Genomic DNA, 12,588 nt, shown 5'->3' with positions numbered 1-12,588 from the left:
TGGCCCTTTTGTCAGTCTTTATCTTGATTAACCTGCTTCAGTTTTGCCCTGAAGCAATTCTTGGTCAGTCTTCTCATTATAATCTCTGTCTTTTAGCTTTTAAAGTTTCTGTAGATTGGGGATATAGCAAACTGATTTTGGGCTCTTTAATGTTGGGAAACCAGCAGGGGCTCCTTTTGGTCCACATAACCTTCAGTAGTGTTGTGTTAAGACCTTTGTTTTAACCCCATAAATTTCCATTTTATTCATTTGATTTTTTAATAACCATCTAAAGATTTCCTCTCTGCTGGGATAAGTTCCATGACTCTTTCCTTACTTTTTCCTCATTCTCTTTCTACTCACTTAGCTTTATCTATATCATTTTTTACTTCATTTGGAAATAACCTTTAAATAACCTCTAAACTAGAAAAAAATTATTTTCTTAAGCAAAAACTACATCCCAGTATCTTTTATATGGATGGCCTTCTCCACCAAAACTTGTCTTACTTTCTTTATATACTCTGTATATAGAATTGTTTCTCTTACATCTAATAGTTGTAATTACATCCATTAGTTACTATTGTAACTCTTAGTAGCACTAATTTCCAATAAAAAATCTAGGAAGTGATTAATTTTAATTAAGCTCACATACAAGTCAAGCAAGTATGAAAAACCTCACAGAAGCAGCAGTTTTATGACCTTGAGTAGAGACAACTTAAACCTGTCTGACCAGTAGATCTAGGCAAAATGTCTGAATTAAATTCTGAAGATGTTTCTATTTATTTTACCAACAATTTAAAAACTAGTTTCATTTACTAAAGATTTTCTTAGATTCCATAGAAATGTCACCTACACATAACACATGTAGACATATAGGCATACAGGCACACAGAAGCAAACCTACAGCTTTCATAAAGAATTGCCATTACTAGCTTTCAGATAGTTTTAGTTTTCCCTTTTGTTAGCACTTGTTTGGTTACAGTGTACCCTGTAGCAATTTATTTTTCATCCTGAAAGTGAAAACTGCTTTATCGAGCCCCACAAAAACCTGGGCATAGATGGCTTGCCTCATTCTTAATTCTCAGAAAAGCCCCTGGGCCTTTCCACTGACCACCATAAGGTTGTCCCTCTTGGTAAATTTCCTTCATTAGACCAAACCTTTGTGACAGCCAGAATGATCCTGGCCATCTGGCTACAATTCCCTTGTGTTTGCCATGCATTCTGAAGGTGTTGCTGCAGAGCTGGGTGGGTAGTAATATCACTCATTTTTTTCTGCTTCATTCCTGCTAGGGAAATACCATCAGCCACTGTGTCCCACAGTTAGACCATCCAAGCAGCCAGGGGTTCTCTAGATAGTTGTTTTTTGTTTTTGTTTTTTTAACTCATTTATGCTAGAGGTTGCAAATTTTTTGTGTGTGAATAATCAGACCTTGGTGATGACTCTGAGCAGAGGATGTAAATAACTCCCACAAGTTTAGTGTTTCAATAGTGGAACACTAGGCATAAATGGATAAAAGGCTCATCAAGTAAAGCAGTGGGAGTAGAGAAGGAAAAAAGAAATTTGTAACTGGTTGTCATCAATTAGTAGTAAACACTACTGTGCTAGGACCAGCCAGTAGTTGGTTAAAGGTCTTTTCAGTCTCTGAGTCCTGCATTAGTATATTCCCTGGCAGGGAGAATCTCCTGTGGTGGCTCATCTTTATTTTGCTGCAGTTGTTACACTTTTACTTTCCTTAGCATGAGGGGCAAGCTTACTTTCATGCTCTTCCTGATTGATCATTTGCTACCTTAACTTATAGTACTTAAGTATTTCTTTTCTTTCTTTCTTTTGGCTTGAAGTTAGTTATTTTAAAATAATTTACATTGATATTACATAATGTTTTTTATAAACAAAGCATTAATAGATGTTTAGTCCTATTTAGAAATAAATGCGCTGAAATTGCTATACCTTTAGAAAGAAATAAAATCAAAGGGTAAAATATATAGAGGGAACTATCCTTTGCTGAGTAAGGGGACCTGAGTCTACCTGTGACTTTTCTAGTCTACTTTTGCATCTGTAAGAGAAGGAGTTGGAATAGAAGATGATCTCTACAATTCTCTGCATTTCTCATCTAGTATTCTATTTAGTTATTGTTCCCAGTCTTTTAAACTCATGCTTTCTTGTTTTGCCTCCTGCTTATTATCATGCATCAAGATTTTGTTGAGTGCTTGTTTTTGTAACTGATGTTAAAAAAACAATAGTAGGTGACTTTGCTTGATTCTAACTCCAGGTAACCATGCCTACTCCCCCACAGGATTCTTCCATGCCTCTCTGGAGACCCCACAGTGAGAGGCAGTTGTAGGGGAGTGAGTAGCCAGATGGCAGCCTGGGGACCAGATCCTGGCTCTGCCACCCTGTGTGACCTGGTGCAAGTTACCCAGCCAGCTTTTTGTCATTTCCTTACCTATGAAGTAATGTGAGGAAAACAATAGTACCTATGTAATAGGACTGTTTTGATGATTAAATTAATATGCTAGAACATTAGAACAGAATAAATTTTCAATAAATAAGTGAAATAAGCAGGTTGCTGTTAGACTGTATTTATGTATTTTAGACAGTGTCTTTCTCTGTCACCCAGGCTGGAGTGCAGTGGTGCAGAGGTGTGATCTCAGTTTACTGCAACCTCTGCCTCCCAGATTCAAGTGATTCTCCTGCCTCAGACTCCCAAGTTGCTGGGATTACAGGCACGCACCACCATGCCTGGCTAATTTTTAGTAGAGATGGGGTATTTTAAGTAGAGTTGGGGTTTCACCATGTTGGCTAGGCTGGTCTTGAACTCCCGACCTCGACTGATCTGCCCGCCTCACCTCCCCAAATGCTGGGATTATAGGCATGAGCCACTGTGCCTGGCCTCTGTTATACTTTTTACCGACCAATTATTACAATGATTACCCCTAATTGTTATCAGATATGTTTGTGGGGCCTTATTTAATTCCATTGTTTTTCCTATGAAGAAGAGTACAATTTATTTTATTTTTCAACTAATAAACACACTTTTTCATCTTAAAGCAATTTAAATGCTAGAGATCGATGGTGGTATTACTGAGCAGAGAGATATTTGAGGTTCGTAGTGTTCATTTGCTGCTTTTCAGCTTGGAACCTGAGAAAGATTTGACCTTTAGTCTTTTAGCATTATTTCCAACTTTTGATTTTCTCTGCTTAAGTTACTTGTGACTCCATCTCTCTTTTTGTAAAGACTGATATTTGGCTGGGCATGGTGGCTCATGCCTGTAATCCCAGCACTTCGGGAGGTCGAGGCGAGAGGATCACTGGAGATCAGGAGTTCAAAACCAAGCTATCTAACATGGTGAAATACCGTCTCTACTAAAAATACAAAAATTAGATGGGCCTGGTAGTGCATGCCTGTAATCCCAGCTACTTGAGAAGCTGAGACAGGAGAATCGCTTTAACTTGGGAAGTGGAGGTTGCGGTGAGCTGAGATTGTGCCACTGCACTCTAGCCTGGGTGACAATGCAAGACTTTGTCTCCAAAAAAAAAAAAAAGACTGACATTTAACTTCTAGGAGAATTAAAAATTTTTAAATTCATTCTTATAAAAAGCACTGAGACATTTATAGGAAAAGTGCTATGTAGATTGAAAATCATACTGAGTCAGGAATCAGAGCTCCTAACAAATACAAAAAATGTATGAAATGAAACTCAATCATTAAGAAATACATTTTTCCATGACAGTTTTCCTACATATCCAGGCCTTAAAGGAATTGCAAAATCTTGTCTCTCACTTCTGGAAGGGCACTGAGAGATTATCTGAGTGAAATGTCTCACCATTTGTGAGGATTTGTGATTGTGGGGAATTGAGTGTGATTCTTTTAACTACTCATAGCGCAGTCATTTGAATTACAAAGTCATGTGGCTGGGAGAAATCAAAGGGCCCTATTGGTAAGTTGTGCTTCTTCAAAGCAGATTTTCTGGAAAAGAATAATCACCATAAAATTATAATATTAGGTTCTTCGGTCTTCTCCATGGCATTGCTATTAGTAATTGGAGCAAAAATATTTTTTTTTTTTCTTAACTTGGATTTCAGGATAAAGAAGGTGGTTTTATGGTAAGGGATTCTAGTCAACCAGGCTTGTACACAGTCTCCCTTTATACCAAGTTTGGAGGGTGAGTAATCCCGCTGTTTTTTTTTTAAGAGTTTTTGCATGAACTTCTTATATAGTTTATATGGCTTCCTAATTTTCATTAAAATATGCAGCATTTCACCGTTAAAAAGAAAACCTGAACTTGATTTCTAAAGTGTATATACTATTTATTGTATTTATAGTTTCAGTCATTTTCCTTGTAGTTTTTCATATGTATTTGTTGAGTATGCCTGTAATAACTTTAGTAGCAATCAACAAATAATTATAGTGAACTGTGATGGTCACTAAGGATAAAACCATGAGCAAGGGAGGCAGAGACCCTGTCTGCCAGTAGCTTAGTGGATGCTACAGCCCAGTAACAGACAGTGATGGTAGTAAGTGCCATGTGGGCGGGTCATGTGTGTGTGTGTGGTTGGGGTGGGGGCTGGTACACAGCCCAGGCACATCTTGAGTTAGTCATGAATGCTCTCCCAAGTGGCATCCAGGCTGAGACCTGACCGGTGAGCAGGAAAAGCCTGGAGGGAGGGGAAGGAGTGTTTCTAACCTAGGAAATTGCCTGGACCTAGAGGGGAGAGAGGACATAGTGAGTTCAAGGCACCGAAAAGTATATTGTAGCTGCGTGGTAGAATGGGAGCACAGAGTGAAGGGAGGGGAGAGAAGCTTGAGAGTTAGCAGAGTCAAGTTCATGTGAGTCTGAGCTTTACCCTAAGAGCAACAGGAGTCATCTTGAAAGCATTTTTAGAAGAGAGGACTAGAGAAGATCTGTGCTCCAGAAAGATACCTAAAGTTGAATGTTTACATGTCTAATTTATTCACTATTGGCGATTTGAGTGCTCTAGATATTTATAAGTTGAGGCAACAGCAGGAATAAAAAACAGTAGCCGCTAATAGCTATTTTAAGACTTCCAACTGTTGTTAAATGGAATTCATAAATGTTCTCTTTCACAATCTCATGCAAAGGGCCAAGTATGTTTTCAGTGATTACTTTAAAAACTTTGGCATGCTAATGTGAAAGACGAAGCTAAGAAGAACATGGGGAAAATAAAATTTGTGTCAGGAATAGAGGGGATCATATGGAGGGGCACTGTGGTTGCCCTTATAGAAAACATCTTAAGAATGAAGTTCTATTATTTCAACTCGGTTCTGACACATTTTGATTTTTGTTCTAGAGAAGGTTCATCGGGTTTCAGGCATTATCATATAAAGGAAACAACAACATCTCCAAAGAAGTATTACCTAGCAGAGAAACATGCTTTTGGTTCCATTCCTGAGATTATTGAATATCATAAGCACAATGCAGCAGGTAAGTGAGCTGTTAAAACCTACTTCAAATATAAGGTAGTGATTAAAATGATCAGATATTGTGATTAATTCCTTGAGCAGTATTATAGTTAGTTCATTGTAGAATGTGATTGATTTAAAATTATTGCATATTAAAGGAATTATATATACAAAGAAAAATCAGAAATAATATCAAGTTTTATAAAAATCTCTGTCTTGACCTTAGGACATGAGTTATTCCAGTGGTGTATAGTAAATGTTCACATTACACTTATACACTGTTGGTGGGAGGGTAAATTAGTTCAGCCATCGTGGAAGACAGTGTGATGATTCCTCAAACACCTAAAGACAGAAACACCATTCAACCCAGCAATCCCATTACTAGATATAGACCCAAAGGAATAGAAATCATTCTATTTTAAAGACACGTGCATGTGGATATTCATTGCAGCACCATTCATAATAGCAAAGACATGGAATCAACCTGAATGTCCATCAGTGATAGGATAAAGAAAACCATGGAATCTGTGCAGCCATAAAAAAAGAATGAGATCATGTCCTCTGCAGGGACATGGACGGAGCTGGAGGCCATTATCCTTTGCTAACTAACACAGGAACAGAAAACCAAATTCCACATGTTCTGTCTTATAAGTGGAAGCTAAATAATGAGAACACATGGACACATAGAGGGGAACAACACACTGGAGCCTTTTGGAGGGTGGAGTTTGGGAGGACGGAGAGGATCTGGAAAAACAACTAATTGGTACTAAGCTGAATATCTGGGTGGTGAAATAATCTGTACAACAAACCTCCATGACACAAGTTTAACCACATAACAAGCTTGCACTTGTACCCCTGAACTTAAAATAAAAGTTAAAAAAAGTTCACATTTATGTGGTATATATGTCCTTGATACGAAACTAAAGTCCAAGGTACGTCTATTTCAGAATAGTCACAGAAGATGCCAGATGAGCCAGGATTCAGTCCTAGACTGTAGGTTTCTAGAGAACACTAGAGTAATCATGTCCCACGAGTTAGCCATCTTCTTGAAGCTCTGGTACACTTACTACCAGGGTGGGAACAAGTTGAATGCCAAAACATAATAGAATCCACATTTATGAGAATTAAAGTTCCACGGGATTATATAGAAAGATTTCTAGCCTTTGACTTTAAAAATGTAACTGGGTGGGAATAGCCAAGTGTTTCACCCAAGTTATGAAAAATTTTGAAATTTTATTGAAGGCACCCTTTGCAAAGCCTGTTATTTTGTGACTGTTCACTTTTTTCAGATAATGATAACTGTTACTAAGATAAAATGTACATACTATAAAGTTCACCCATTTAAAGTATACAATTTAGTGGTTGATAGATATTTGCAGAGTTGTCCCAATTATCAGCATACTCTAATTTTTTTTAAAGAACATTGCCATCATCCCAAGAGAAACCTTGTACCAAATAATTGTCACCCCATCTTCCTTCGCCAGCCCAGCTCCAGACCATTAACCTACTTTCTGTCTCTATAGATTTGCCTATTCTGGACATTTCATATAAATGAATTATAGAATATGTGGTCTGCCAGCTTCTCTGAGTTAACATAATTGTTTTTGACGTTGTCATGTTGTAGTATGTACATGTATTCCATTCCCTTTTTTAAAAACATACACCACAAGTATATTGAAATAATCAGATAATGTAAAGAAAATGCACAGGGCTTGGCACATAGTAATTGCACAATAACTTCTGCCTATTATTAAGTCACAACCCAGAGCCTAACACAATATTTGTGGAATGGTTAGGTTCTCAGGCCAGCATACAAGTCTACATTTAACTCTTAAGTAAAGTAACAGTTTCAAATTGAGCATAATAATGCTAAATGGTGAGACAAAGGATCAACCTTTCTGTCTCCAAATACAGGGGTTATCTTAACATCCAACTGTTGTGTGAGAAAGTCATGCTTCATCTACTTATGGAAGCCAAGACACAGCCTAGATCTGTACAAACTATAGATGTAATGTTGTTAAGGAAAAGAATTGCTGACAATATCACTAGAGATTCTAGACAATGTAAATCACCATTAATGTTTATTGCTGTGATGGACTTCCTGAACACATTGTTAGAAATTAGTTGTGCCCAGGTGCTGTGGCTCACGCCTATAATCCCAGAACTTTGGGAGGCCAAGGTAGTCAGATCAGCCGAGGTCAGGAGTTTGAGACCAGCCTGGCCAACATGGTGAGACCCCGTCTCTACTAAAAATACAAAAATTAGCCGGGTGTGGTGGTGTGTGCCTGTAATCCCAGCTACTTGGGAGGCAGGAGAATCACTTGAACCCAGGAGGCAGAGGTTGCTGTGAGCCAAGATCACGCCACTGCACTCCAGCCTAGGCAACAGAGTGAGACTCCATCTCAAAAAAAAAAAAAGAGAGAGAAGAAATTAGTTTGTACCAGGACGCAGGAGGTCCAGGAGAAGATGGAATTTCTAAATTCAGGCAGCCTACTGGTAAAAGTATCCATTCCTTTGTATTGACAAATAATAATTTATTGTATGCATTTTGTTTATTGTTCATCAGTTGGTAGACATTTGGATTGTTTCCACATTTGGTTTCTTATGAATAATGCTTCTGTGAACAGTTGTGTACAAGTTTTTGCATGGAAATATGTTTTCATTTCTCTTGGGTATTTACCTAGTTATGAGTACGCTGCATCATATGGCAACTCTGTGTTTAACGTTTGAGGAACTAAGTTCATATCAATTAATTCCCAAAAAACCTTTTATATCTTATTTTGTTGTTTTCTTTTTTGGGGTTTTTGCTCCCTAATTTTCTTTTCTGTGTTCCTGTATAAGTTTTATTCTTCACTGTCATCTCAATTCATTCAACAAACATGTATCGAGTGCCTACTGCATGCCAGAAACAGAGCCAGGTTTTGGGGAGATTGTGGTGGACTAGGGGTAGTCACTGATCCTGATTTTTCCAGACCCTAACACTTGGGGGGAGACAGAGAAGTATGTAACAATTTTAAATTTCTCTGAAATACCCTGTAGTAGAGGAAATACAGAGTGCTATAGGTGTTTATGGAAGAGGCACCTCCTATTTCTTACTTCGTGTTGTAGGCAACTTGGGTTAAAAGATCCACACTGATTCCCAGTAGTTGGTATTCCCAGTTGTTGGTATCTTAGAGCCCAATTTTTATGCTAAGATCCCGAATACTGTGTCATGTCAGGTGAATAACTTTCGTTTTTAGCAGACTGATATAATTCACTTTCATAGTTCAGCTCTCATATTGGAAAAGAACATGAAATAACTGTTAGAAACCTTTTAACATCCTTTAAAATATTTGAGAAAAGAGAAAGCTAGCATGGTGCCTGATAAACACTGCAGCATTTAAAAGAAAATGTTTATTGAATGAATAAAAGCATATAGCGTGGTAGTGTATGTACACACAGAGGATGAGCAGAAAATGAGTAAATGATGAATTTTATAAGTGAGTTTCCTGTAGCATTTTACCAAGCAGAATGATTATGAGTGAGTTTGACTGCAACGCTCTCTTTGATTACTAGGACTTGCCACCCGGCTTCGGTACCCAGTTAGTGTGAAAGGGAAGAATGCACCCACCACTGCAGGATTCAGCTATGGTAACTCTTATTTTGCAGTTGCATGAGCTAATTTTCCTTGAAAATAATCCATTGTCATAAGACAAATTTGGATGTGTACTATTTCATGTACTAGAACTGTTTTTTTTTTATAAGTTTATAGCATGGGTTTTTAGATAATTATATTTAAGACCATAGCAACCTAGGTATTCTATTTTCATCATTATTCATAATTCCATAGAAAGCTTTCTGTCAGTGAAAAATAAGCATTATCATGTTAACATCTAAAATAAATCAAAGTCCTTCCTTGTTCTCACCAGCTTTTTTGGTTACAAGAATGTGAATAAGGATGGAGGTAAGAGAGAAAGCTTCCAATTTAATTGTCTTTGTTGCTTCTGGCAAAAGCCTTTAAAACAGCAGATTAGATTATTTCCAACTTGATGGAATTGAAAAAGAAAAAAAAAATGAGAAGGAAGAGTAGTAAAGAAGGAAGTGTTTGTTTGACAAAAGTACCTTTAACTTTCAGGCTATATTATTATTAGCCTGTTATGCAGAATTGTCTTGCCTTCATTTCACGTTGGTTAGAAGGCATACATCCTCTCCACCTTTTGGAGTTCAGATGCAGGTTTTAAGTCTTTTCTGTGTTTTACCAGGAATTATTACAGTGTTATCCTGTAATTTTGAGGTTGATCTTGGTTATAGGTTCTTTTTTCCCTCTCTGATTCATGCTATGTTTTCCTTTTTAAATATGAACACTTTCGCCTTCTGTCCTGCAGAGAAATGGGAGATTAACCCTTCAGAACTGACCTTTATGAGAGAATTGGGAAGTGGACTGTTTGGAGTGGTGAGGCTTGGCAAATGGCGAGCTCAGTACAAAGTCGCAATCAAAGCTATTCGGGAAGGTGCGATGTGCGAGGAGGACTTTATAGAAGAAGCTAAAGTGATGATGTAAGTTGCTGTCATCTTTCTGGCTCACCTTTTCGTATTAAAAAGTGGCCCCTCACCAAAAACTTGGTAGTTTCTTTTCCTGTGGTAACTCTCTCTATATATATATATGTATGTTTTCCTTCCCAGGAAACTGACACACCCGAAGTTAGTGCAGCTTTATGGTGTATGCACCCAGCAGAAACCAATATACATTGTTACCGAGTTCATGGAAAGGGGCTGCCTTCTGAATTTCCTCCGACAGAGACAAGGTCATTTCAGTAGAGACGTGCTGCTGAGCATGTGTCAGGATGTGTGTGAAGGGATGGAGTATCTGGAGAGAAACAGCTTCATCCACAGAGATCTGGTAACCCCCTAGCCACCCATATTCCCATTCATTGGCTGAATTCCTTTGCAACATGGGGTCAGCAAATGTGCAATGATGTATTAATAACCAAGTTTTGTTCTTAACAATGTTTCACCATTATTTTTAAAGTTGGTAAATTTAACTTGCCCTGTAATTTTACAGGAAAGATCTTCATTAAATCTAATGATTTGCCCAGTTAACATCTCCAAACAAGTTTCCATGTTTTAATTTTTTGATCTCCATAAGAATCCCATGAGATAGCAACTCACAGTGGATTCTCTTACCATCACTGTTGTAGAGATGGGAAAATTAGCTTCAGGGAAGTGCAAAGCCTTGCCTACTGTGATAAATAGGGAAGCTGGGATTGGCTTTGATTTTCTAACTAGATCCCAAGTTCTTTTCCACCTCACGCACTATAAACAGAAACTATAAGAGAAATCCTTTGGATTTTAAAAAAAAGCTCTTAAATCACAGAGAAAACATGGAGGCTCATTTTAACTTCCCAAAATACCAAAAAAAAAATCTGTTACTGGTTCTAAATTACTATGATGGAGACAGTTTTTCCCTTCTCAACTGTTCTCACTCTCTCCTCCATTCTTCTTTTCCTTCTGTTTTTTTTTCTACCTGATCTTTACAACTGTGTCTGTTTTCAGCATATCAGTAGCACTGTCTGTCCCTTGAAAATAATTCTTCCACCAAGAAGAGTGTAATTTTCATTTGGGACTTTCTCCTATATTTTAGTTTTAGCTTTCTAGTGATAAAGCATGGACACATTTCTTCTAGAAAGCAGCAAAACAAAAAAAAAAATTTTTTTTTTTCTTTGAGACAGGGTCTCATTTTGAATTTCAGGCTGGGGTGCAATGGCACAATCTTGGCTCATTACAGCCTCAAACTCCCGGATTCAAGTGATCCTCCTGCCTCAGCTCTCCAAGTAGCTGAGACTACAGGCATGTGCCACCATGCCTGGCTAATTTTTGTAGAGATGGGGTTTCGCCATGTTGCTTAGAAATGGTCTCAAACTCTTGAGCTCAAGCGATCTGCCTGCCTCAGCCTCCCAAGTGCTAGGATTACAGGCGTGAGCCACCGCACCTGGGCTTAGCAAAATATTTTTTAAAGTTAACAATCACCTTAGACAAACATTGCTCTGATAAGTATTTTACAGATAAACTCATTTAATCATAACAATTCTAGGAAGTAGATTTTCTTATTATTCCCTTTTTACAGATGAGGAAACTGAGGTACAAACAGGATAAAATAACTTACCAATGGGCAAGTAAATTGTAGAGCCAGGATTTGAACCCTGGGAGTTTGGCTCTACAATCCATACTTAGGTACTATGCTATGCTGCCTCTAGAATTAAAGCATATTAGAGAGTTGAAGATTTGGAGATGAAACACTTGATTTCCTAGGTGCGTTTTGGGAAACTTATCTTAGATTCAGTTTCTGTGTCTGTAAATTGTGGGTTATAATGTTGTTTGGCTTGCAAGACTGTTTTAAAGATCACAGGGCTTTGTAAAATAGACATGCTGTGGATAACATCAGTATTATCATCATTATGTCAGGGATGACAAAGAACATCTCTGTTAATTGAAACTCGTGAACTAAGAACCTTTGTCTTTTTTGTACTTAAACTGATAAAAACTGAATATCTACATGGGTGTACAGATTACACCTGTCCACACAGACAATATTTTGGCAAAAGCAACTCTCATATTTCTTTGCCTATGATATTGGTATTACTATGGTAGGTTTGTGTCACCCCTTATGGGAAACTTTGGATGCTCTTGTCTTCTGGGTGAAGAATACCGTTGACCATCCAGTGCAGGCATTGTTTAGTTGTGAAGTGTCTTCGTAGGAAGATGCAGGCAGTCCAGGGAATGGGCATTAATTTTCGCTTTATAAGAGACTCTTAAAATGCACTCAGCAAGAAGGAACCTCAAATAAGTAGAATTGCCACATAGAGAAAATAGAATTTTGAACAGTCAGGAAGAAAAACATATCTTGGTCCATGGGTTATGGTATTAAAAATATTATCATGTCTTCCTTCTGAGAAATACCATGTCTTTCTATCAAACTATTTTCTTGAACCTTGTAACCTTGAAACCTTGAAGAATGTGCAAGAAAATATAAATTAAATTGACCAATTTTGTACATCATTATAGTATACTGGGGCTATAAATGAAAAATCAAACTGTATTTACACATAGCTGTTCTTTTTGAGATGCAGTCTTGCTCTTCTGCCCAGGCTGGAGCGCAGTGACATGATCTTGGGTCATGGCAACCTCTGCCTCCCGGGTTCAAGCAATT

At 37.7% G+C, this 12,588-nt stretch overlaps 1 protein-coding gene across 5 annotated transcripts in view; it reads left to right on the top strand.

The window, feature by feature from the left end:
* The window catches only part of TEC (tec protein tyrosine kinase), a 149,096-nt gene that overhangs the window by 126,016 nt on the left and 10,492 nt on the right, over positions 1-12,588 (top strand). For 4 of the 5 annotated variants that reach the window (XM_012441172.3, XM_012441171.3, XM_064366910.1 and 1 more), the window contains exons 10-14: positions 4,064-4,143; positions 5,291-5,424; positions 8,958-9,032; positions 9,767-9,938; positions 10,065-10,281. In XM_012441172.3, the coding sequence (XP_012296595.2) occupies positions 4,064-4,143; positions 5,291-5,424; positions 8,958-9,032; positions 9,767-9,938; positions 10,065-10,281 (678 nt within the window). Of the gene's footprint in view, positions 1-4,063; positions 4,144-5,290; positions 5,425-8,957; positions 9,033-9,766; positions 9,939-10,064; positions 10,282-11,505; positions 11,691-12,588 lie in introns of all 5 variants that reach the window. The other variant, XR_001105494.2, reaches the window with a different exon arrangement.

The sequence above is a fragment of the Aotus nancymaae genome, unplaced genomic scaffold (assembly GCF_030222135.1).
Source record: "Aotus nancymaae isolate 86718 unplaced genomic scaffold, 86718_ANA_hifiasm-v0.15.2.pri h1tg000006l, whole genome shotgun sequence".
Classification (NCBI taxonomy): domain Eukaryota; kingdom Metazoa; phylum Chordata; class Mammalia; order Primates; family Aotidae; genus Aotus; species Aotus nancymaae.
The sequence above is the reverse complement of the archived record's forward strand: the minus strand, read 5'-3'. Positions and strand labels throughout refer to the sequence as shown.